The sequence below is a fragment of the Martes martes genome, assembly GCF_963455335.1.
Source record: "Martes martes genome assembly, chromosome: 15".
In the NCBI taxonomy this organism is placed as follows: Eukaryota; Metazoa; Chordata; class Mammalia; order Carnivora; family Mustelidae; genus Martes; species Martes martes.
Genome location: NC_137903.1, coordinates 39,873,233 through 39,898,686, shown reverse-complemented (window position 1 = coordinate 39,898,686; position 25,454 = coordinate 39,873,233). Strand labels below are relative to the sequence as shown.

At 55.6% G+C, this 25,454-nt stretch overlaps 1 protein-coding gene across 1 annotated transcript in view; it reads left to right on the top strand.

The window, feature by feature from the left end:
* The window catches only part of PARP1 (poly(ADP-ribose) polymerase 1), a 37,407-nt gene extending 16,457 nt beyond the window's left edge, over nt 1–20,950 (top strand). Inside the window, exons 6-23 of the mRNA XM_080824304.1 lie at nt 572–688; nt 1,298–1,474; nt 2,342–2,486; nt 3,761–3,901; nt 5,088–5,330; nt 5,490–5,558; nt 5,796–5,928; nt 7,437–7,632; nt 11,141–11,269; nt 13,682–13,765; nt 15,073–15,195; nt 15,791–15,919; nt 16,878–16,976; nt 17,400–17,552; nt 18,333–18,460; nt 19,092–19,153; nt 19,946–20,060; nt 20,142–20,950. Coding sequence (XP_080680430.1) covers nt 572–688; nt 1,298–1,474; nt 2,342–2,486; nt 3,761–3,901; nt 5,088–5,330; nt 5,490–5,558; nt 5,796–5,928; nt 7,437–7,632; nt 11,141–11,269; nt 13,682–13,765; nt 15,073–15,195; nt 15,791–15,919; nt 16,878–16,976; nt 17,400–17,552; nt 18,333–18,460; nt 19,092–19,153; nt 19,946–20,060; nt 20,142–20,223 — 2,325 coding nt within the window. The 3' untranslated portion in view covers nt 20,224–20,950. The remainder of the gene's footprint in view (nt 1–571; nt 689–1,297; nt 1,475–2,341; nt 2,487–3,760; nt 3,902–5,087; nt 5,331–5,489; nt 5,559–5,795; nt 5,929–7,436; nt 7,633–11,140; nt 11,270–13,681; nt 13,766–15,072; nt 15,196–15,790; nt 15,920–16,877; nt 16,977–17,399; nt 17,553–18,332; nt 18,461–19,091; nt 19,154–19,945; nt 20,061–20,141) is intronic.
* The last annotated feature ends 4,504 nt before the right edge of the window (nt 20,951–25,454 follow it).

Here is a 25,454-nt window from a genome sequence, read left to right as displayed (position 1 = left end):
TTTACATCTGGTTTGCAGGGGTGCAGTCTGCAGCGCGCGGGACCCTAGCAGGGAGGAGGCCTGCCCTGCCAGCACTCTGACGGGGAGGCTGCTGCTGGCCTGGGCACGGTGTTGGCGAGGTGGGGATGCTCAGAGCTTCCATAAGGAGGCACCGTGTGTATGGCTCCCGAGATGGAGAACTCCATGTCCTGAGAAGCACAGATGTGCTCCCGTGTGGTGCTGAGTGGGATACGCAGTTGAGGCCGGCGGGGGTGCTTGGGTATTGTCCCCACCCGTGTTTGGGTTGGAGAATGCCCATGCCTGGTGTCCTGAGGGTGCAGGTGTTGGGGCCAATGGTCCCATGCGCCACGGGGCCTGTCTGTGAGGGGTGGTCCCAGGGACAGTGTGCTCCGGGTGGAACCAGGATGCCCCAGAGCGTGGCTGGGCCACGTCCCTGTGGAGGAGACCAGCTTGGAGGTACAGCCCAGCTGACGCACAAGGACCCTTGTGGAGACTGAGCGAGACGGGGGAGCCTCATCTGGTGGGGTCTCTGGACAGAGCTGGTCTGTCAGCCGCCTGGCTCTGTCTGCAGGCCCAGAACGAGCTGATCTGGAGCATCAAGGACGAGCTAAAGAAAGCGTGTTCGACAAACGACCTGAAGGAGCTGCTTATCTTCAATAAGCAGCAAGTGCCCTCTGGGGAGTCAGCGGTGAGCTGCCTTCGCATTATGGGACATGTGGGAGACGAGGGAGGCGGCCAGGTCCCTGAGTGCTAGCGCCGTACTTCCGGGCTATGGGAGGCCCTCCAGGGGGATGCCCGCTGGTTGTGATTGGGAAGAGTGGAAAGGCCGTAGTTCTGTGGAATGGTGGCCACATCCAGGATAGGAAAACCTCCCCATACATCAGCCCCGGGTTTAGGATTTGGGGGAGACTACGGTGGGCTGTGTATTTGCCTGGTGTGCTCATGCCACACATGTTAAGGCTCAGACACTCAGGAACTGCCAGGTCTGGAGGGTGTGGATCCGCCCTCATGAGGGGAGGACTGCTAGCACCCCAGCGGTTTCCCCAGCTGGCGTGGCTCCTCATGCAGGAGCAGGGGGTGCTCTGGATCCCCCTTCCCTTCTACATCACCGAGGGATGGGGGCTGTGGTACTTCGTTTGGACGGGAGGTCTCTTGAAGTACAGCAGCCCGAGCTCTGCGGGTAGACCAGCGGCCCCAGGGAGTCCCTTTCAGGACAAGCCCTCTCCTCTCTCCTGGAGTGCTTGTCTGCCCACGCTAGGGAGTGGGCTTCCTGCAGCTTCTCCTCTCTGGGTTTCAGATCTTGGACCGCGTGGCAGATGGCATGGTGTTCGGTGCCCTCCTTCCCTGCGAGGAGTGCTCGGGCCAGCTGGTCTTCAAGAGCGATGCCTACTACTGTACAGGCGACGTCACCGCCTGGACCAAGTGCATGGTCAAGACCCAGACCCCCAGCCGGAAGGACTGGGTGACCCCTAAGGTAAGCAGGAGCAGGGTGGGTTCTGGGGTCTGAGCAGATAAGCACTGCCATCCCACTTTCTGGGCTTGTGCATCCTCCAAGTCCCCACGACTGCAGTGCCATGTAGGCGTGCGAGACCCGGGAGGGACCCTGGCCATACTGTCTACTGAGTCCGAGTGTTGTTGGTTTGTCTTCAGGGAAAATCCTGCTCATGGCCCACGCATGCCAGTGTTGTTATAAACTTAGAACCGCTGGAAACAGGCTGTTTGCAGTGCCATGTACTTGAATGCTGATGCCTCACATCGGTTTAAGATGTATTTATTTTAGAGAGCAGGGGGAGGGGCAGAGGGAAAGGGAGAGTCCCAAGCAGACTCCCTGCTGAGTGTGGAGTCCCAGGTGGCGCTTGTCCCACGACCCCAAGATCATGACCTGAGCTCAGACCAAGAGCTGGACGCTTGACCGACTAAGCCCCCCTGACACACCAGCCATGCATGTCATCTCTGATCGTGAGAAATAGACGAGCCAGATCCTCTTTGCTCTGGTGGGGGGTTATTTCTAGGGAGAAGTGGTTTCTTTTTTTTGTTTTATTTTTAAGATTTTATTTATTTATTTGACAGAGACAGCGATCACAAGTAGGCAGAGAAGCCTGCAGAGAGAGAGGGAAGCAGTCTCCCCGCTGAGCAGAGAGCCTGATGTGGGGCTTGATCAGAGAAGCAGGCGGGGGCGGGGGGGGGGGGGAAGCAGGCTCCCTGCTGAGCAGAGAGCCCGATGTGGGGCTCGATCCCAGGACCCTGGGATCATGACCTGAGCTGAAGGCAGAGGCTTAACCCACTGAGCCACACAGGCACCCCTAGAAGTGGTTTCTTAACTGAAAGTTCAATTCTTCAGGAATTCCGAGAAATTTCTTACCTCAAAAAATTGAAGATCAAAAAGCAGGACCGAATATTTCCCCCTGAGACCAGTGCCCCAGTGGTGGCGGCCCCGCCCTCCACAGCCTCGGCGCCTGCTGGTGTGAACAGCTCCACTCCACCAGGTACAGCTTGGGGCTGGCCGTGGGCAGGGGGACCCTGACCAGAGTTGGGGAGGGTCTCCCTCTGTGTCAATCCTGCTCCCCTTGGCAGGTGGAAGGCGCTTGAGAGGTGGCCTCTTAAGGGCCAATGGGCCTGATCTGAAACAACATTTTGAGTGTCCTCCTGCCTGCACGATAGACCTTGCTTCCCTGCCTCCTGGCACCCCGACCCCATGTCAGTCATCCCAAGCTTAATGTGGGGCTCAGGGCTGTGGCGCACATAGCCCTGCCATGTACCAGGCCCACAGAGCAGGGCCGATCGGTGTGAATGCGAACACACCAGCACACGGAGTGAGACTGGTTTGGGATTTTCCATCTGCTGGAGAGACTCGTTGCTTTTGTTCACTCCGAGACACGTGGAGGAGTCTGAGGATGGCCACAGTTTGGTGGGTGGAAGACAAGAGTCAGCCTAAACATGAGCCTGTTGGTGACCTGCCTCTTCCTGGGGAAGACTGTGTGTGTGTGTGTGTGTGTGTGTGTGTGTGTGTGTGTGTGTGTGTGTGTGTGTGTGTGTGTGTGTGTACACACATGCACATGTGTACGTGTGGTCTTTCTGAGTCCAGCTGCTGCTGGTGTGGGGGTCAGCGCTGACTTGGCCTCACAGGGAGGGCTTGAGGGACGTCCCCCTCCAGGTTCTGCTCTAGGAGTGCGTGTAGGACTCTCGTTTAGGACTGCAGATAGACACAGCTCTGTCGTGGGCCTTCCTGGTCTAGGGGCCGTGTTGGCCTCAAGTGCCAGGTCCTGCTTTGTGCCTGGAATCCATCACCTGCTCAGTGTCCTGCCTATAGAAGCTTTGCCCTTGAGGAGATGGGTTTGTTGGATGGGGTTAAATAATAAATACCATATAAGAAATTGCAGCTTATTTTTAGATTGGAGTTGGGGAAAGAATAAAAGTAATTGGGAGCTCACATGATTCCCTCTCTTGTTCCCATCCCACTGGCAGCCCTGTGGTCCCCATAGTGGCTTTCCTGCTCTGCCTGTGGGGCAGGGCCAGGAACCCCCACTCGCCAGGTTAGCCCATTTGTGGGGCAGCATCATCATGGGGCTTCTTCCCTGGCCTGGTCCTCTCTATGCCAAGGGATGGGACAGGCTCTCCGCATGTTGTGCTGTCCTGTCTTCTGCTTTCCCACTAGACCTGGGCTTCTGTCTTCATAGACTTTTCCCTCAGGGATGCTGGTCAGAGGGAAGCTGAGGTGTCCCTGAGACCTCATGGCCTGATGACTGTTCTCTCGTCCCAGATAAGCCATTGTCCAACATGAAGATCCTGACTCTCGGGAAACTCTCACGGAACAAGGATGAGGTGAAGGCCATGATCGAGAAACTTGGCGGGAAATTGACGGGCACGGCCAACAAGGCCTCCCTCTGCATCAGTACCAAAAGTGAGTTGAATCTGGTGTGTAAAGCAGGGCCGCATCATGCCTCCTGGGATGGCAGTGAGGTTGAGGGAGGGGAGGGCCAGCACCTGTATGTGCAAAGCTGCTGTGTCTTGTGTGTGCGTGCCATCTGTCCCCAGTGGAAGGCTGCCGACTGATGTTCTCAGCCAGCCTGAACTCCTGCCTTTGGAGACACTGATGGTCTTGGCCCTTCCGCAGCCCTGGGGTGGGGTGTGACAAGTTCAGGGGTTGCAGGGCCGGACAAAGACTCCTTCCGACATGAGGGTGGTCCTTCAGGACCCAGAGAGGAACTTGCTTTGTCGACGGATAGAAACCCATAGAGGGAGGCAGAACAAAGAAACCGGAATATATGCCAAATGACCGCACAAGATAAAGTGTCCAGGGAAGAATCTTGTAGAGTCGGAGGTAAGTAATTTACCAAGTTGGGAGCCAGAAGTCGGGGTCACGAGGTGTTCTCTGCATAGACTCAAGCCATCACCGTGAAAGTCCGGCGCTGCTGTCAGATCTGGAGCAGACAGCAGCTCTTCGGATAGCCAGAGCCTTTCTGAGGACAGGGCACACTGTGTCACAAGCTCTAGCGACCAGAACAAGACAAGCTGACAGAACACACATAGACCAGCGGAACGGCCTGGAGAGCCGGGGAGCAAGCCTCCGTGTTCATGGTTAGTTCATCTGCCACAGAGGAGCCAAGGTTCATGATGAGGAGAGCCAGGTCTCTGCCTGGCCCCACTGACAGAGATCCACACAGGTTGGATTGAACACTTGGATGGGAGACCTGGAGCCCCATAGAACTCAGGAGGAAGCAGACAGCGAGCCCCTAGACCTTGGTTTTGGTGATTTCCGACTCTGGCACTAAGAGCAGAGCCAGACCAACAGGACCCCGTCAGAACTAGAAAGCGTCTCTGCACATCAGCATCGGCAGCACGGAGAGGCCTCCTGCCAAGTGGGGGGAAGCATCTGCCAGTCGTGCGCGTGGGATGTAGCAGGGTCTGACGGAGGGACACAGGCTCCCTTCCTGTTCCCGCCGCCGAACCGTCTCTTGGGGCGCATCTGCCCACACCATGTGCCCCCCCCCCCCGGCACTGGGTGACAAAGAGGGGGCTCGGTCGGTGGGGTGCTGATTGCGCTGATTCGCGCTGACGCTCCAGCTGTTCTTCCCCGGTCTGAGCAGAGGAGGTGGAGAAGATGAGCAAGAAGATGGAGGAGGTGCGCGAGGCCAGCATCCGCGTGGTGTCTGAGGACTTCCTCCACGATGTGTCCAGTTCCTCCAGGAGCCTTCCAGACTTGCTCTCGGCCCATCTCCTGGCCCCCTGGGGCGCTGAGGTGAAGGCCGAGCCAGCAGAGCCTGCAGCCCCAAGAGCAAAATCAGGGCCTGCGCTCTCTAAGAAGAGCAAGGGCCCCGTCAAGGAGGAAGGTGAGGCCCCAGGCTGCCCGGGGTCCCGGGCCTGCATGCTCCCGGGACGCTCTGGCTGAGGCTGCCTAGACCCATTGGCACACCACCCCCTTACCCTGCCCCCCCACCCCGACTTTCTGGTTTTGTTTTACTCGTTTTCCTTTCTTGTTCTTTTCCAAGGTATCAACAAATCTGAGAAGAGAATGAAATTAACTCTTAAAGGTGGAGCCGCTGTGGATCCAGACTCTGGTGAGCACACAGGAGCGCGAGCGGGCAGGTGGTCAGGAGACGGGGGGCTTCTGGACCACACCTGTGCACCCCTGCCTCCTTGGGCTCCCCTGGGCCTGAGGACGCCTGGGCCTTGTAGGGAGCCTCCCACAAGGAGTGTCCAGGCAGGTGTGAGTCCCCCGCCTGCAGACCCCCTTCTCCCCGAGCTTATCAGCTGCCCTTTAAGAGAGAAAACCAGGCACCCTGCCTCTGCAACAGGTCTGGAACATTCTGCGCACGTCCTGGAGAAAGGAGGGAAGGTGTTCAGTGCCACCCTTGGCCTGGTGGACATTGTGAAGGGGACCAACTCCTACTACAAGCTGCAGCTCCTGGAGGATGACAGAGAAAGCCGGTGTGTCTGGGGATGGGGAAGGGTCCCTGCGAGGTGGCCCTGTGAGGGAGTGGGCCCTGTAAGGGGGTGTGGGGATGCCTTTGGCCAGAGGGAAGATACCAGCACACCACACAGCCTGGCTCCCTGCCATCCAGCGCCCCAGGACTTCCCAGGACACGCTGTCCCACCTTCTCCCGAGACACTCTGCCTACAGCCCCTTGAGGAATCCAGAGCCTCTGACCCCTGGTTACACACAGATCCGAACTTGTCCTTCAGATTCCCCAGTCCGGACCCTCGTGGGCTAACCTGGACTTGGTCTTATTGGCAAGTGGAAACCGCTTCCCTGCTGGGACTCCAGTTGATGGTTGAAAACCAGATGCTGTGTAGCCATGGCCCCCGGGGTGGGGGGGGCATGATGTCAGCACCTACGAAGCCTTGACTGGTGGCTGTTTGTCAGCACCGAGCAGCTGGGTGCCTCCCATTGCCTCAGCTTCTCACCAGAGCTTTCGTCTAAAAGTGAATATCAGATGGAACCCCTTTTAAAAGTCCAAAGTATCTAGTAGGCTGCTTGGGTTTTCTGAAGACGTAAGCCCAGTGTTCTGTGTCTTATCACCTGCTCTGGTGGCCTAGTTTTAACTGGTTTTCACAGTGAAGGGACAGCATGGGTTGTCAGGTCTGGACACTTCTTTAGGACAGCTCAGTAGAGCACCTTCCAGACGTTTCCAGGAAGAATCCGAGCAGAGAATGTTTTAAGATTTTATTTGAGAGAGCACGAGCACAGGGTAGGGGCAGAGGCTAAGGGAGAGGCCTGACATGGGGCTCAATCCCATGACCCTGAGTTCATGACCTGAGCTGACACCAGTTGCTTAAACAACTGAGCCACCCAGGGGGCATCTCTGTTGTGATGTAAAAATTATGTTAGGTGTTTTTTCCACCAAGAAAAATGAATCCCCCAAACCCAAGCAGTGTGGCACCTAGGGTGCCAGTGATGTGGGCCCCCAGTTGCCATGGGAACCAAGAGCAGTGGCCTCAGCCTGCATGCCTCCGACACGCACACACACCCTGCCCAAGCCCGTTGCTTCCGAGCCCAGAGGCTCCAGGATCTCGGTTTTGTCGCTCATGGTTGTGTATCTTGAGCACAAGACTTCCACGCGATGCTTACTTTGTTTCTATGAGGAGTGAGATGGGTATTTGTTTTATAGTCAGAGTTTATACGCTTGCTCTGCGAGCTTGGCTGGCAGATCGAGTGTAACCTGCGCTTTGGCACTTTCTGGGTCCATTCACCAATACGATTCGAAAGGCAGTTCTTGAAAGTTCCAGCCTTCCATTTCCTCACAAGTGAAGGTCTTTCATTGCCATGTTTCCTTTGTTCCTCTGTGTCCGTGGCATCATCTTGGGGGCCGCAGCTCTGTGTCCCCAGGCAGAACGCAGGGAGGGAACCTGCTCCCAGCACATGAGCGGCCGGCCCGCGGGTCTGTGTGTGATCCTCCTTCTCTCCTCCCCACCCCCCCCACCCCGTGCCCTCGCAGCTACTGGATCTTCAGGTCGTGGGGCCGTGTGGGCACTGTCATCGGCAGCAATAAACTAGAGCAGGTGCCATCCAAAGAGGATGCCATCGAGCACTTCATGAAGCTGTATGAAGAAAAAACTGGGAATGCTTGGCACTCCAAGAACTTCACAAAGTATCCCAAAAAGTTCTACCCTCTGGAGATTGACTATGGCCAGGTAATCCCTACTCTTATGCTGTCTGCTTCCAGCAGAAGGAAGGAGCACCATAGTAGCCAGACCTCGCCCCGGGCCCGATGGCCTCGCAGGTCAATGCTGCCCAGCGTTCAAAGGAGGAAACACTTCTTGACTCTTGACAGTGTTCAGTGTTAGGCCAACACCAAAACCAGACAGACCTCGCAGGAGCACTCCCATATCCCTAGGAACATAGATGCAGAGGCGTAACCGTGGAGTAATAACCCGAGTGCAGGATTTCTGTACCGCGACTGGGGGCAGGGGGTTGAGCCCGAGAAGGCGAGGTCAGTTCAACACAGATCAGTGCCCTGCAGTATGACTGTGATAATAACAGTCACGGTCGCGGACGGAGAAACACGGAACGAGATCCAGCACCCTTCCATGAGTCACACCCAGACAGCAACGTAGGAGCTCAGCTGACCATGGTAGCATCTTTGAGAACGTGAGGGGGGTTGGTCTTTGAAGTTGCTCCCTCAGCGCATTGGGAAGTGGTTCTTACATTCCAGGTGCGGCTTCTAGGCTGACCCTGTGTTTTCCTCACAGGTCGTATGACCTGGTTTGTCATCAGGTTATTACAGTTCAGAGGGTGGCTTAGTCGGTTGAGCTTCTGCCTTTGGCTCAGGTCATGATCCCAGAATCCCAGGGTCGAGTCCCGGGTAAGGCTCCCTGCTTGGCGGGGAGTCTGCTTCTCCCTCTGTCCTTGAGCCCACTTGTGCATGCATAATAATGTAATTACATTGCCTTGGCCTCTGCTGCATTGTGGTTTTGGGTCCCAGATGCTCTTCTGATAATTTCTATTACATACTTTTTTTGAAAGATTTTATTTGTCAGAGAAAACAGGAGCACAAGCAGGCAGAGGCAGAGAGAGGCAGAGGGAAAAGCAGGACACGATCCCAGGACTCTGGGATCACAACCTGAGCTGAAGGCAGACACTTGACCCCCTGTGCCCCCCGGGTGCCCCTCTGTTAACAAGTTTGTGGCTGGCTCATTTTCCTGTGAAGGCTATCACCAGATAGCCTTCCGTTATCCCTTGGCTGATAACCTTTGTGGACATTTGTTCTGACAAGATGCTTATTCTGGCTTTTACAGAAAAATCTGTTGCATTTGACCCCTGAACAGTGTGGAAGGTCAGGGGCACTGACCCCTCCCCATGATGCAGTTGAAAATCCATGTTTAACTTGACTCCCCAAAACTTAATCTGTTGTTGACCTAAAGGCTGACCAATAGCCAAAGTTGATTTGAACTCATCTTGTGATGTGTGTATTGTATACTGTCGTTTTATCACAAGCTAAGCTGGAGGGGAGGAAACATGAAGAAAATCGTAGAAGAAGAAAATACACTTTTTTCATGACTTTTTGCTTACATTGTTTACTTAAATAAACTACATCCCATGTGGGGCTTGAACTCAACGACCCTGAGATCGAGTCATGCTCCAACTGAGCCGCTAGGGGCTCATGTATTTCTTTCTAAAAACAAAACAAAAAAACAAAACAAAACTCCAGGGCATCTGGGTGACTCAGTAACAACTCTTGATCTTGGGATTTTGAGTCCAAACCCCACTTTGGGTGTGGAAATTACTTTAAAATATCTTTTTCTTTTTTTTTTTAAGATTTTATTTATTTATTTGCCAGAGAGAGAGAGCACAGGCAGACAGAGTGGCAGAGGGAGAAGCAGGCTCCCTGCGGAGCAAGGAGCCCGATGTGGGACTCGATCCCAAGACGCTGGGATCATGACCTGAGCCGAAGGCAGCCGCTTAACCAACTGAGCCACCCAGGCGTCCCTAACATATCTTTTTTAAAAAATAGAATTTATTTTGTAAAGCTGAGGTTGAGATCCTGGCTTGTCTGACTCAGCAGTGCCCCCTACTGGTCAGTTTTTCTAATGTCAAAAATAACATTTAGAATTTTTTGAGAAACAAAGATGCAAAATCATAATCACCCAGAGTTAAGCACAAAGTCACGGTGTGTGTCTTTGGCGCTCCTATCCCTTCATGGGTACTTTCCTCACCAGAAAACTGGAGTTTTGCCCTGCACGCTATATCAAGAACCCTCTCCAACGCCCACGTGGCTTTTGGAAGATGCTATCCAGTAGAGATAGACGACCACCTGTGTAGCCTTGATGTTTCAGTAGCTGCATTTTAAAAATCAGAAAGAAACCGTGAAACTAATATTAGTTACTTATTTTCCTCCCCCTCCCAACTTTTCTGAAACCAGATCTTTGAAATCTGGTGTGTTTTCAGCCCTTGCAGCGTATGTCTGTTCAGACTGGCCACCTTTCAAAACCAGGGCCACTGAATTCAGGTGCACTGGCTTAGAGCAGCATCTGGCAGGGCTGCCCAGATGGCCCGGGGTGGTGGTTTACGGTCTGTGGCTCCCCTGTGACGGTGCTCCTGAATATGTAAACATCTCTGCTTATCACCCCCAGAGAGGGAGACCACAGAGTAGATCAGTTCAAATAAGGTGTTTCACTGTGAACAGTTGGCCTCCTTAGAGAGCCAGAAGCCGTGACCCTGAGAGCCTTGGAGACTTTCGTGTTGGGACAGAAAGTGTAGTTGACAGCCGCAGCCAGGAGTGAACAGGGCCCACCGCCCACCACACCGCTTAGGCGAACACAACAGATGCCAGAATCAGTGTCCACTCAGAGCAGATACCCAGCACAGCTCGTTGCTGGGGACACTGTCAGGGACAGGGCACAGTCCCTACCCTCCGGCTGTTCCTAAGTGACAAGGGTTCAGCTGTCACCTGACTTAGCCTGGGTTCCCCAGAGAGCGGGCACACACAGTCCAGTGTTGAAAGTGTGATCACAGGGGTGTCTGGGTGGCTCAGTGGGTTAAGGCCTCTGCCTTCGGCTCAGGTCATAATCCCAGAGTCCTGGAATCGAGCCCCACGTTGGGCTCTCTGCTCAGCTGGGAGCCTGCTTCCTTCTCTCTCTCTGCCTGCCTCTCTGCCTACTTGTAGTCTCTGTCAAATAAATAAATAAAACCTTTAAAAAAAAAAAAAAGTGTGTTCACAGGGAGCAGAGGGAGGCCACGGAGGGTGGAGAGTTCCTGCTGTCAGTCTGTGTGGCAGGAAATGGGTGTCTGAACCTTTAGGACTATGGTGGAGATTGTACGGATGTCTTCTGGTTGGCCCTGGGGTGCGGTAGTACAAGTCGGGAGAAGTTACCTGGTGTCCCCTTGGTCCATGGTTTGGCCTGGTGGCTTCCCAGCTCTTCCAGGGTGGCCCTGTCAGCCAGTTCCCAGGGTGGGCAGGTGAGGCCATGAGGGGCTGGGAGTGCAGGTCAGCAGGCATGGAGCTGGGCACCTGCAGTGGCCGTTGGAGGAAGGGTGGAGCCCCCACGGGGATCGTGGGGAAGCCTCTGGTCCAGGTGCAGATACTACCTCAGCCTTCTGTGCTGGGGGTACCTGTGGCTCCTTCGTCTGCGGCCCAGACACTGTCAGTGCTTGGCTTGGGGTGTTGAATGGGGCCTCTGACCGGTTCACTTTTCTCTAAAGGATGAAGATGCGGTCAAGAAGCTGACAGTGAACCCTGGCACCAAGTCCAAGCTTCCCAAGCCAGTGCAGGAGCTCATTAAGATGATCTTCGACGTGGAGAGTATGAAGAAAGCCATGGTGGAATACGAGGTGACCACGCGCATGGGGGCAGCCGGGGTGACTGTCCGCGTCTTCTGCCTGTCCTCCTTTTTTTTTTTTTTTTTTAAGATTTTATTTATTTGACAGACACAGATCACAAATAGGCAGAGAGGCAGGCAGAGGCGGGGGTTTGGGGGGGGTGAAGCAGGCTCCCTGCTGAGCAGAGAGCCTGATGTGGGGCTCGATCCTGGGACTCCAGGATCGTGACCTGAACTGAAGGCAGAGGCTTTAACCCACTGAGCCACCCAGGCGCCCCTTTGCCTGTCCTTCTGCCAGACACCGAGCCAGGCCTCTGGGGCCTGGGGACTTCAGACTTGCCGGGAGGTGGACAGTGTGCCTGAGTGAGCTGCCCCTGGGTCCCCGTTCCTCTGCGCGTGTCCCCTTGCTGCCGTGGCGGTGTGTGCAGGCGTGGCTCTGAAGCCGGCCGGCCGGAGTCTTCTGGAAGTCAGTTGTAGCCCGTGCACCGTGGAAGAAGTAGGCAGCACTGGTGAAGTGTACAAAAGCAACGTTGAGGCATCAGACAAAACTAAGAAAAGGTTGGGGCACTTGGGTGGCTCAGTGGGTTAAGCCTCTGCCTTCGGCTCGGGTCATGATCTCAGGGTCCTGGGATCAAGCCCTGCATCGGGCTCTCTGCCTGCCTCTCTGCCTACTTGTGAACTCTGTCAAATAAATAAATAAAATCTTTAAAAAAAAAAAAAAACTAAGAAAAGGTTGAGGGTGGGGGTGGGTTTGTCCTGTTCCTCCTGTTAGGGCAGGACGAGGGGGCCGTGGTTGAGGCCAGTTGTCCCTGTGTTCTCCCACGCAGCTTGGCTTTCCCAGAAGGTGAGCTTGGAACAGGTGGCAGGATGGTTCCCCCCCAGCTGCTGTTAATGAATGCTGTGGAGTCTGCAGGTCCCCTTACGGGCCTGCAAACCCGTAAGGGGACCTGCAAATGCCCAGGGCTTGTGCGCTCCCATTGAAAGTGACGCATGCACCGACCTCCATTGGGAGGGCTGGCCGGTGTGACAGCTTGCGGACAGTCTCACCAGGGACATGGGCGAGGGAGCGGGTCTTCGTTTCTCTTAACGTTTCAGAAGAAACGTCCCACGTGTCCTTTCCACCTTCTTGTGCTCTAGTTATTAGGGTCTCTGAACTCCTAGCAGACCAGGTCTCCCCTGGAACATACCATTTCTGGGCTGGCTCTTGCTCAGGAGACCATCTCGCAGGAGGAGACAGGCCAGAGCTATTGCAGAGCTCGCTGGAAGGCAGCCCGTGGGCAGCGTGTGAAGAGTGGGGTACCCGCTCCTTGCCTGATGGGCGGCCTCCCTCCACTTCTGCAGGGCTGGACCCCGGGTTTCTCTTCAGAGAGTGGGGTACCTGGGTTGTGTTGAGTGAGCCCCATTCTTGTCCTCGTGGCCTGTGAGGAGGGGCTGAGGGGCGCCGGCACCGACACCCCGCAGTTGGGGGTGCTGTTTCTTCAGAGCATTGCCCGCCCCCAGCCACCATTGCAACGCCTTCCTCAGTGGCTCCCAGAGCCGGTTTCCAGTCTGCACCGGCGATGCTGGGGTCCTTTACGCGCCCTGCTCCTCTCCTGAAACAGTCTCCCCGCCGCCTTCCCCAGACCGGGCAGCGGCTACTCCACTTCCCAGGGAGCAGACCGCCTCTGAGGGTAGAGACTCTGGCTCTCAGGGGAGGGAAGTGCCATCGGTGTGTGATGCCACATCTACCACGCCCGGCGGGGGCTGGTCCCCGTCCATTTCCCTGCGGCTTGTGGCTCCGTCGTGCACTGCAGGTGTCGGGGTGCCCCAGGGAGGTTAGGACACCAACCACACAGGCCCTCCCCCACAAGGGGCGCGGGGGCCTCCAGAGCAAGCCAGCCCCATTTTCCGGGTGGGAGACAGAGGGTGAGCGTAGACGCCTCCCAAGCTGGCAGCAGGCCACATGCTTTCCCCACGACACTTGCTGCTTTTCCAAGGCGTATTGCTAGAATCAGCATGTGACCTTCCAGGGTACCTGATTTGGAAAAACAGCATTCTTTTGGGTATAGATCTCTATGTTCAGGAGCGTGTACTTAGGAGAACCTTTCTCCCCACTTTCTGGTCCTTATTTAGCTGGGAACAGCTTGGGCTCTGAGGCTCCGGGGCGGCTGCACTGCCTGGCCCTCATCCTCCCTGGGAGCCGAGTTGTGCTGGGCCAGGGTGGACTGAGTGTGGGGCTGCAGGCGTCCTTGTTTCTTGTCACTGCCATACACAAAGCGCGCAAGACCCCCGCCCCGAGCCCATGGTGTGGGCCCTGGACAAGCCGCCGACAGGGTTGGGTCTCTGCTGCCGCCAGGGCCCGCGAGCCCCGAGGGGCACTCGCCAGCTTGCCCGTGGTCCACTGCATGGAGCGGCTTTGCAAGGGAGCATTCCCCTATCTCCTCAGATTGACCTTCAGAAGATGCCCTTGGGGAAGCTGAGCAAGAGGCAGATCCAGGCGGCCTACTCCATCCTCAGCGAGGTGCAGCAGGTAGGTGGGGGGCCGCTCGGCTGGCCTGTCCTGGGGGGGCAGTGCAGGGTCGCAAGCTGCCACGTCCCAGGGCCTGAGGACCTGGAGGTCTCTGTTCAATGCCGCATGTGTGGTAAGTGCCTGCTCCTTGCCAACGTAGTCCCAGAACTAGTGAAGTAGCCATGTTTTTAGTGATCAGATATGTAATAAACTCCCTACGAACTGGGTAAGGTATTTGGTTCTCCTACCTCATAAAAACGTCCTGATTTGGGGTGTGCTTAGGCTGAGATTGAGGCTCCCAGTTGGCTCAGTTGGTGGAGCACGTGGTTCTTAATCTCCGGGGTCTTGAGTTCAAACCCCATGTTGGGTGTAGATAAAGTCTTTTAAAAAGAAACTGGCATTATTTTGCAGTTACTTGGAAATCTCACAGAGAGTGAAATATTTCCTCACTTTGGTTTATGCTCATTGATCACCTCACTGGGCACCCAACAAGGTCCCACAGTTCGCAGGGCCTTCCCACTGCGCTGTGGGGATGGGGTGCAGGCCTGGCCTGTGAAGGAGGGGCACAGGGAAGCAGACTTCTGGCTGATGCTGGAGAAGGGGCCCCAGGCAACAGCTGCTCCTGAGCCCTGGCCCCTTCCCTGTCCAGAACCCCCAGTGGAGAGGCTGGGAGAGTGTCCTTCCCCATAACACAGAGCCAACTGCAGCAACAGAAAGAAATTGAGGGCGTGGGGCTCAGCCAGGCGGGGGGTGCAGTGGCCTGCGGGGGACCAAATTATGGCCCTTTCACTGCCCCGTGGCCACTCAGGTGCCTGCCCAGCATCACGGCAGTCCGGCTCCTCCATCTGCATTTATTGAGCACCTTTTGCATACGGAGCATGAATGAGCACTGTGGCGGGAAGGGGAGCTTAGCCTTTCTGTGTGTGGCCACCTGGATCTTCAGGTGTGAGAAAAGCCAATTCCTTCCCTTAAGCCGAAGATCTGTGGATGGGCGGGGGGGCAGGTGTGCTGCCCGAATTCATAGCATTGGGGTTTTACCCCCATTTTGTTGTGAGAAGTTCCCAAAGATTGATGTAGTTGAGTTTTAGGAGCACGTACGAGCTCTCCACCTAGATGTTACACTTGACACCTTGCATGGCGTTGGGGGTGGTACAGGTTCCTAATTGTCCAGGTCTTCATAGAAATGGAAGTGGACAGGGGTTGGGGGGTCCTGCCCTTGGGCCGGTATGACACCAGCATGAGATGGTCTTGAACGTTTTCACTGCATTTCCTGGCTGTTGCTCACGCCGAGCCAGGTCTCAGTCTCTGCTCTGTCTCCTCACCCGAAGGCGGTATCCCAGGGTAGCAGTGACTCCCAGATCCTGGATCTCTCAAATCGCTTCTACACCCTAATTCCCCATGACTTTGGGATGAAGAAGCCCCCGCTGCTGAACAACGCGGACTGTGTGCAGGTAGCCGGGGGTGCCTGAGGGAGGAGCAGCCTGGGCGTCACTCCCTTCCGACAGGGCCTGGTGCTGGGAGGATCACCTTTGGGCCTTTTCTTCTTCTTCTTCTTCTTCTTCTTTTTCTTTTTCTTTTTTTTAAAGATTAGATTTTATTATTTGATAGAGATCACAGGTAGGCAGAGAGGCAGGTAGAGAGAGAGGAGGAAGTAGGCTCCCTGATTCCAGGATCATGACCCGAGCCAAAGGCAGAGGCTTTAACCCACTGAGCCACCCAGGCGCCTCTGGGCCCTCGTTTTGAATAGGTTTTCTTCCCATAGTGGTGACTGACCACAGGCCAAACAGATGGGTTTTCCCTCCCCGCTGCCTCGGAGCCAGTGATAGTCACTTCTCACAGTACCCTTGTAGCTTCGGGCTCTCCCTTCCCCCAAGGAGTACCCCCTCTCATTCACTAGGAGCCATGGGTGGATGACAGGCTATTCCTAACCAGCTGGGAGGCCTTCCCATCACTGTCCCATCACTCCGTGAGGGTTTTTTCTGTTGAACCTAGATTTGTCTCCCCTCACCCTGGTCCCAAGCCCAGGTTTTCCATCTGTTCCTCCAGGCCAAGGTGGAAATGCTAGACAACTTGCTGGACATTGAGGTGGCGTACAGTCTTCTCAGGGGAGGCTCTGACGACAGCAGCAAGGACCCCATCGATGTCAACTATGAGAAGCTCAAGACTGACATTAAGGTAACAGGCCCCCGTCTCTGGTGCATCTGTCCGCTTGTCTTGAGAGCAGCGGTCCCCAGACTGGAGTGGATTTCTCCTGGAGACCTCCTCAGAACAGATTGTTGGGCAGGCTTCCAAGCCAGGGTCTTTGGCACAAGAGACTCGTTTTTGAGCGGCATTCCAGAAAGTTCATTTTTCCTTAATCTAGAGAAGATCTGTCTTTGGAGGCTTGTGTGGCATGAGCTTCAGAAGGTTTGTCATTCCCATTTCAGAAGCCCATGGCAGCCGTAATGAGTACACAGTGCCTGGGTTCCTGCTTAGGTGGAGGTGCCTGTGCTGGGGCAGAAGTCCCCTTGCCACAGCCCCTAGCTTGCCTTGACTTTGAGCCTGGTCTCCCTGTGTCTCACCTCCCAGAACCCTGCAGTGTGGCTGGGTTCCCCTGAGCCTGGGATGGGGTGTTCAGATCACCAGGAAGAGCCTCTGCTGCTTGCTTAGAACAGAGCATAGATCTGGGGGTCCAGGTAGAATAAGCCACCAGATGTCACCTACTTGGTCTCTGGGGCACCTTCTTCATGGGAATGCTGCAGGCAGGGTTCTCTGGTGAAGGGTTTATTCGGTTTACAGTCCTGAAGCCTTTTACTTAAGAAGCTGTGAGGAAAACCAGAATTCCTGGGTGTTTTGCATTTTGGCTGAGAGGATGAAAATCGAGAACACAGCCTTCCCCGTGGCGCACTTGTGTTTGTGCGGCGGCGATTACATCAGTGAAGTGACAGTTATTTGGTGGGCAGAAGCTCTGGCCACTGCACAGCCTTGAGGATTCAAAGATCTGGAGCGCTAGTCCTCTTCCTCAAAACCCAGCCTTGGGGGTGGGTCCTTGCAGCTTCTGACTGCAGTCTTGGCTGTGGGACATCTCTTGGCCCCTGTGCTGCATGGCTGTGCTTGGGGTCTCCCTTGAGCAGACTCCCCAATGACGTTCTAGGTGGTGGACAGAGACTCGGAAGAAGCAGAGACCATCAGGAAATACGTTAAGAACACTCACGCGACCACGCACAATGCGTATGACCTGGAAGTTGTTGACGTAAGAATCTTCCTCCTTCTTTCCACTTCCTCCGGCCTGGCCTGGGTAAAGAACCGTTTGCTTTGCTTTAAATTACTAGAGGAGCGACTTACTATTGGTGGAGGAGAAAGGTTAGTCTTGGGGTTTGGGGGTGGCTTAGTGTTCTTTCCCTAATCCTTTTTATTTCTGATTTCAAAGCCTTGTTTGAGGACCAGAAAGCACAATCAGACATGGCAAAGCGTCTCGGGTACACCTCTGTCAGACGGGGTCCTGCCCCAGGGGTCCTGCCAGGGTGACTGCTCCCCACCCAACCCCGCCTCCTTGCAGGCTACCACAGCTGCATTCTCTGGCTCTGGGGCAGCTGGCCCATTCTCCTGCATCTGGTGGATCTTGCTGTGAGAGTAATGTGGCTTCCTCTGTCTCCGGCCCTTCACCCCCGAGCAGATCTTCCGGATCGAACGCGAAGGCGAGAGCCAGCGTTACAAGCCATTCCGGCAGCTGCATAACCGCAGGCTCCTATGGCACGGCTCCCGGGCCACCAACTTCGCCGGCATCCTGTCCCAGGGCCTCCGGATAGCCCCGCCTGAGGCACCGGTGGTAGGTGGCTGGCCCGGGGTGGGTGGCGAGCGGCACCCAGAGATCATCTGCACCCTGTCCTTGTGGCCCTCGCTCTGTGGCCAGCGCATCTACATGGCTATCAGCCGTGGCTTCTGGAACAAAAGTGAGGTATCTGGGCCTTGCCCTGAGAGCTGATGGGTGTGTTGACATGCAAAGAACAGGCCTTGGCCACAGGCCAAGTTGAGTCCAGACTGCCTCCGCCCTTCTCTGCAGGGTGACTTCTGTGAGCCCTGGTGTGCTCCTCAGGAGACTGGGAGGGCTGGAGGGAGGCCCTGCCGAGTCGCTGCCTGGGTCATAGAGGTGACCCGTGGGACAGGTGCTCGGAAGCAGTCTTGCAGGCCTCTTGCTGTCCAGGTGTAACAGGTGGAGAGCAGCGAATGGCTGGCTGGTGCCATGTGGTAGCACATGACCTGGGCAGTTGCCCTGACCTCCCTACACCTCATCTTTGACTGACAGAAGGAAGTAAACGCAAGAGCCGCCATTTATGGGCTGTTGCCACATGCCGGGCACCGACCTAAACGTTTATTAACTTGGTGAATTTTCATAAGGGTTCTGTGAGGTTCTCTCCCCGGTTGAGAGAGGAAGACAGCGGGGGGCAGAGAGATTAAGCTTTCTGTGGCCCTGAGGGCCTCCATGGGACCAGGGTCCAAACAGCCTGGTGCGTGAGCTTGGCCTGTGGGCGTAGTCCGTACTCGGGAGCTCGGGGGTGCCGCAAACAGCCCAAAGAATGTCTTCTGTGGTCCTTTTCCCACCCTGCAGACGGGCTACATGTTCGGTAAAGGAATCTATTTCGCCGACATGGTCTCCAAGAGCGCCAACTACTGCCACGCGTCCCAGGCAGACCCTGTGGGCCTGATCCTACTAGGAGAGGTCGCCCTCGGAAACATGTGAGTCAGCCTGGCCTTGACCTGGGGCCATTGCTGGGGACGGATGGGGGTGGTCAAGACAGGAGAGCTCCCCTTGGCGAGGAGGGGGCCCTAGAAATTCCACACCACAATGGTAGAAACCAGTTCTAGTTAAGTGAATGCGGGAGCACCAGGGATGAGGAGTCTAGCCAGGACTCCGGAACTGGCAGCATCCTCCTTCTGTGGGCTGAATTGTACGGAGGATGGTTGGTCCCCTCCCAGCACACATGCACGCACAGAGATGTTAGATTTTGTGTTTGAGATTAACTCAGGTGAACCTGGAGATGAATTTCAGATTCCTGGCAGAAAAAAAAATCTGGTTGGTCCTGCCTGCCTCGGGCCTGTCACAGTGACACGGAGAGCAGGGTCGAGTAATCGAGCAAGGCGGTGGGGCTCGTGGTCTGAGAAGCCTCTGGAGCTGGGGCCACAGCCACGTGGCCCTGCAGCGGTGGTGGCACAGAGCGCTGACCGGGAACTGTGCCTTCGCCTCTGGAAGCCAGGAGTCTGGGGAGGACTAGGTTCTTCTCCTCACTTGGGCTCCTGCTCATCAGACTGGTGGTTTGAGAGCCCAGGGTCGTCGGAGGCCCTTCTGAAACCGTCCTCTCTTGCACAGGTACGAACTCAAGCACGCTTCACACATCAGCAAGCTGCCCAAGGGCAAGCACAGTGTCAAAGGTACCGTGTTCCAGAAAGTGCTGCTCCCGCTCTGGGTGCTCTGGACAGCCGGGGAGTGTACCCTCTTTCCCCAGTGGGCTGCGTGCATGTGGCTCTCTGGAAGACAGCTAGAGGGTCCTTAGATAATTGGGTCACACCCCCTGTCTGTGGTTGGAGCCTCAGGAACTGGGTGTGTCAGCTTTGCATTTTTTTTTTTAATTTTTTTTTTTTTTTAGATTTTATTTATTTATTTGACAGACAGAGATCACAAGTAGGCAGAGAGGCAAGCAGAGAAAGAGAGAGGGGAAAGCGGGCTTCCTGCCAAGCAGAGAGCCCGATGCGGGGCTCGATCCCAGGACCCTGGGATCATGACCTGAGCCGAAGGCAGAGGCTTTAACCCACTGAGCCACCCAGGCGCCCCTCAGCTTTGCATTTTAACGGGACTGTCAGCCACGGTGCCAAGGGACCTCCTCTGACCAAGTGCTGCCTGGGGTATCTGGGCACGCGGGAGCTCCAACCACCTGACGGACGGTTTAGGGTCTCCGCTTGCCAGGTTGAAGTGCAGGCTTTGGACTTGGGCTCGGTGGAAATGTGATCCGGGCTGGGGGTGAGGCACTGCTCTTACTGAAATCAGGGAGGCATGCACCTTGGGAGCTTGATTTATAGCCCGGGGTTGTATCCGGCAGGAGGACAGAGTGTGCGGTGTGTACGTCTTTAAAGTGAACACGTAGACGCGACAGAAGTCTGATCTTGAACGTTCTTGAGCTAATGTCCTCACGGTTCCTCCTGCCACTTACACCTTCTGTTGTGCAGGTTTGGGCAAGACAACCCCTGACCCTTCTGCCAGCATCACAATGGACGGTGTGGAGGTGCCCCTGGGGACAGGGGTTTCCTCCGGCGTGAACGACACCTGCCTGCTGTATAATGAGTATCCTTTGGCTAGCGAGTGGGGTTGCGGGGCTCGGGGCTGCCGTGAGAGTGTGTGCTCCTTGACCCGCGTCCCCTCCAGGTACATCGTCTATGACGTTGCTCAGGTGAACCTGAAATACCTGCTGAAGCTCAGGTTCAACTTCAAGACATCCCTGTGGTGAGCTCAGGCGTGTGGCTGACGCCGCCCCAGGACAGGGATGGAGGTGCCAGCGCTCGCGCCCCCAGACCCCGCAGAGGCTGCCGCCGCGTCTCAGGAAGGCTCTTCTGCGAATGTTTGCTCACGTGTTAGATGATTTTTCCCCAGCTTTCCGGGGGCAGGGGGGTGGGGGAGGGGGTCCTCCTGCGGCCAGCACCCTGGTGGGGAAGACTGACAATAGAGGAGATGGGGGGGGTGTCTAGACTAGTCCTGCAGGGGGAGCACCTGCCTTACTCACTGGCTCCCCCAGCGAAGGGAGAAATCACTCCCCCCTTCTTTCTAAGTGTTCACCTGTAGTTTTGGTTTGGGAAAAATGTTAAGCATTTATTTTGAGGTAAAAATAAAAACTAATTTCATACTACTTAGATTTTCTTTTTTTTATTTTGTATTTATTGTCCCCCCCCTTTTTTTTTTCTTTTCTTTTTTTTGGTTTCTTTTATCTGAGTTCTGTGGGAAGACCAGAAGGAGGAATATTAACAGTTTCTCACCCTTAGAAACAAAAACGTGTTTTCCTTTTCTGGACATGCTGGGATGTGGAAGCTCTTCAGAATACGTAGTGCACTGAGTTAAAAGTTGCATTTGAGGTTCCCGAATCTCCCTCCGGCAGTACTGTCTTCCAGATGAAAACGGTGTCACTAACACACCGGGGGGCTGGTAGTCCTTCTCGATTAAATGGAAATGGTTTCCTCGTCTGTGTGTCGTGTGTTCGGTGTCATTCTGACTGTGGATCCGGTTTGTCCTCCGGCATGAGGTTCACAGAGACTACAGGGGGCTGATGGCACTTGCATTTGTGGGGACCCAGAATGTCCAGCAGCAAACGGCCTTGCGGGGGGGGTGAGGGGTTCCCGTCCACACAGCAGGAAACCAGAGGCCGGAAGGCACGCGGACTTCGGTCTCCACGAGCGCTGTGCAGGTGGACATCCTGTTGGCTGACCGTCCATGGAGCGCAGCCCCCCACCACTCCGCTCTGCAGGGGAAGGAGCCCGCAGCGAACACAGGGTGACCGCTGGGACACGGGGGCCAGTGGCTGAAACCTGAAAGTTACATGGGGGTTTGGTGAGGGAAGCAGAGCCCAGGACATTCCTGGCCAGGGAGAGGTGGGAGGGGGGCAGGCTGGCGTTCTTGGAGAGGAGCTGCCCTGAGGGACGGCAGCAGCCGGGGCCCACGGGCAGGTGTCCAATTTCAGCCTGCTGGCAGCAGAGTCCTTGCCCTTCTCCAGTATCCTGGACTTGTCCCTGGTGCCTTTGACCTGAGCTGCGTCCCAGATCAGCTGGTCAGCAAGGCTCAGGCTTCCTGGATCAGGAGTTTTCTGTGTTCTTCCCTGTCCCTGTCGGCGCAAGGAGAGGCTATCGCCCTCATGGTCCTTGATTAAACGAAGTATTTTTAGGTTGGAGTGATTGCTCAACGGGTTCCCTCGCATCACAACTGATCTTTAAAGGAGATTCACGTTTCTGAATTCATGTCTCCTCCAAGGGAAACTACAATGCTTCAGTATTTATATTTTGAGTTTCTTTCCTCACCTGAAGTCCAGTCCTACCCCAGGATGTAGCTGAACTGCACCCTGGTGATTGTAATTTTTTTCTGAGCCTTTCAAAGAAACCCCAGCAGAGAGTGTAGCCGGGGCCTCTGCTGCCCGTGCCGGTCCTCTTGAAGGCCCACATGCACGGTCTCGGACGCTTGAGGCAGACGCCACACACGTGCTTGTCCCTCTGTCCCTCCAGGGTGGCAATGGCAGACTTGGGTTGGCGGCTCTGCCCCTGCCCCGCTCAGGATTTCACCCTCTCTGGAGGCTCTCGGAGAGCGCTTTGTCTGGAAGGTCCCCGCGCTGTGCCTGCGGGCTGTCCCCTGAGCGAGAGGACACCCTCCCATCCCCGGTGGTTAGCGGCCCGCCGGAGGCCTGCCCAGCTCAGGGTCCATCCGCCTTCTCCCAATACTGTGTCCATCAGGACTGGTCGGCTTCCTCCTGTGATGCTCCGATGTTACCAAGGTGGTGTCCCTTTTCTTAAATTCTGTTTCAAAGGGGCACCTGGGTGGCTCAGTGGGTTAAAGCCTCTGCTTTCGGCTCAGGTCATGATCCCAGGGTCCTGGGATCGAGCCCCGCATTGGGCTCTCTGCTCAGCAGGGAGTCTGCTTCCTCCTCTCTCTGCCTGCCTCTATGCCTACTTATATCTCTGTCTGTCAAAAAATAAATAAAATTCTTTAAAAAAAAAAGGAGTTTATTTAAAAAAATTCTGTTTCAAAGCCAGCAGGTTGGGACTCGGGTTTTTAAAGGAATGTTACAAGGCCTTCAAGTTGCAGTTTGTTTGGGGCTAATCGTTCAGGGGTTTAGTGTGGTCTTGTGACAAAGTGCACCCCGTGTCCCTCGCCAGCCTCTCCTCCAGTCTGGAGGGGAGTAGCGTAGGTCTGTCAACCTGTCTGAAGTAGGCTATGAGAAGACGTGTTTGGAGCCTCACTCTGAAAGGTAAAAAAGAACCAGGGCCGTAAAGTCTCCTGGGTGAGTGGACCCTTGTCCAAAGGAGGTTGCCCACCACCGGACTGGGGGCAGTGCCAGCAGTGAGGACAGCCCGCATCCCAGGTACTCCCGGAGGAAGTGGGCACATCTGGTTTTGCCACAAGGGACTCCTCGTGGTGCGTGGTGAGCACCCTGGATGGACATGACTCCCATCTTGTAGGATCCAGTCCACTCCATAAGCCAGAGACTGCTGGATGTCACTGTCCCCCGCAGCCACAGTACCTGGGTCTGGGGGCCCGGGAGCGGGGGTGGGGCGTAGTACTCACTGACCACATCTGATACCCACGTGCTGTGTATTTCCCACCCCAGAGCTCTGCGGGTGTGGAGGTCTGAGGCCCTGAGTGAGCAATGGCTCCCCTTAGACACAACAGTAGTTCCACTGAAGGGAAGACGAGGCTGCTGCCTGGCTGTTTGAGGCTCCCGAGAGCAAGTTGCCCCCACAGCAGGGAAAGGAGTACCCTACTGACTACCAGGCTGTGCCATGGAGGTGAGCACCTCCTAACACTCGGGACCTCATCCTAGCACTCAGGAGCTCATCCTAGCACTCAGGAGCACCTCCTAGACTCAGGAGCACTTCCTAGATTCAGGAGTACCTCCTAGACTCAGGAGCACCTCCTAGACTCAGGAGCACCTCCTAGATTCAGGAGCACCTCCTAGCACTCGGGAGCTCCTCCTAGCACTCAGGAGCACCTTGTAAACTCAGGAGCACCTCCTAGATTCAGGAGCACCTTCTAGCACTTGGGAGATCCTTCTAGACTCAGAACCTCCTAGCACTACCGTGTCCAACAGGAACCAGCCACCCCCAGCAGTGACACACAGGACTGTTGAGGACTTGGGCCCTCGGGGTGAAGGGTTGGGCCCTCCACCAGGTGAAGGGCTGATCAGCTGAATTCCTGACGGAGGGCAGGGAGATGGGTCACAGATCATGAGACGAGTTGAGGCAAGCAGGTTCTCTGACCAGCTGTAGGAATGAGGACCAAAGCAGCCCATTGGGACCTGAGTCTGGCGAGTGTGGTGATGGTTTGCAGCGGCTATGAATACAGACTGGACTTCTGTCTGTCGAGTATCTAGAAATGTCTAGGTCAGAGCGCCTGGGGGTTTCCGTCAGTGAAGCGTCTGCTTTGGCTCAGGTCATGATTCCGTGGTCCTGGACCGAGTCCCATGTCGGGCTCCTGCCCCTCAGGGAGCCTGCTTCTCCCTCTGCCTCTGCCCCTCTCTCACTCTCTCTCCCTCAAATAAATACGTAAAATCTTAAAAACAATTATGTATAAGCCCGTCCCCCCAGCTTGCTCCCCTCCCACCCAGTTCAGTGCACTTTGAACACGGAAGGCTGCTCTTACAGAACAAGTGGTGGGCTCCGTGTGGGGGGAAGTGAAGGTCGGGGCCCAAAGCACGAGCCCTGTAGGCCCAGGGTCGCCTGAGCCATGGCCCGTTTTGGCCCTTTCAACCAGGTTTCTTCCTCATTGACCAAAAAGATGAACCGAGCCATTCATAATCCCTGAAATCTTTTGGTACCTACCTCTTTGAGTTGTCTGTCTGAAGGTTTTCTTTTTAAACGTCTCTACACCCAACGTGGGGCTCGAACTCCCAACCCTGAAATCAAGAGCCACGCGCTCTACTGTCTGGGCTGGCTGGGCACTCTCCTTTGAGTCGTTACAAGAATGTGTGTGCTGATCCCGGCAAAATGCTTCGGGCGGCCTCCTGACCTCGACGTGCCCTCAATAAATCTCAGCCATCACTGTTGAAGTCCCAGAAAATGTTGGGCCGTATGAGTCCAAACAGGAAGACCCAGATGAGAAGGGGGAGACGAGGTACAGGGACAAAGACACCAACCTTGTGCTGAGGCCGTGTGCCCCGCTGCGATCCCTCATGAGACCTCACCAGGACTCCGGCCTTCCTGCTCAGTGTGGCCTCCCATGCCTTCCTGTCCTCCCTTCAAGCCCAAGGGACCAGACTCCAACACCGCCCCCACCCAGGCCCGGCCCCACTTGCAGGCAGGCCTGCTGGGGCTCAGAATAGCCCAGCTGCTGTCTAAGCAGATGGCCTGGGCTAATTTTAGCCGTGCGGTGCTCCCCCAGGGGCCGGGCTGGGCCTTTCGGATTTGAATAAGCCCATGTGTGCGTCTTTGGTTTAGAGCGAATAACAAAGCTTTGAGCAGTTGTGACCTGTGTGTGCCTAGCACCTTAGAGGCATTCCAGAAATACACGGTTTTAGACAATTTTGTTTCTCTGACCCGGCAAGAGCCCAAACCACACAGTGAGCCGGTGGTGAAGCCCGTGGGGCTGCCGGAGATGAATCGGGAGACTGAGCGCTGACAGGGGTGGGGGGAAGCAGACGTGGTAACAGGCAGGTAGCAGGGCCTCGGTGTCCCCCGGCACCGGGGCTCTCTTCCTCTCTTTGTCGGCCCTGGAAGGATGAACCCGGAAGGCATCCACACGTGATGTTTCTAACCTGTCAGCCCCCGTCTTTGAAGACTGCCCTTCATACAAATCCCTCCAGAGTCAGCCCAGTTAGAGACCTACGTGCCAGCTGTCCTTGGCCTCTCTCTCTCTTTGCTGATGACCAGTCAATGAAGAAAGGTGAGGACCAGAGTGGACATCAGTACGATGGGGAGACCAGACTCTAGTTCATGGCTTCCTAAGCTGGGTCTGGGGACTGAGCAGATGCTCCCTGGTTTTTGGGAA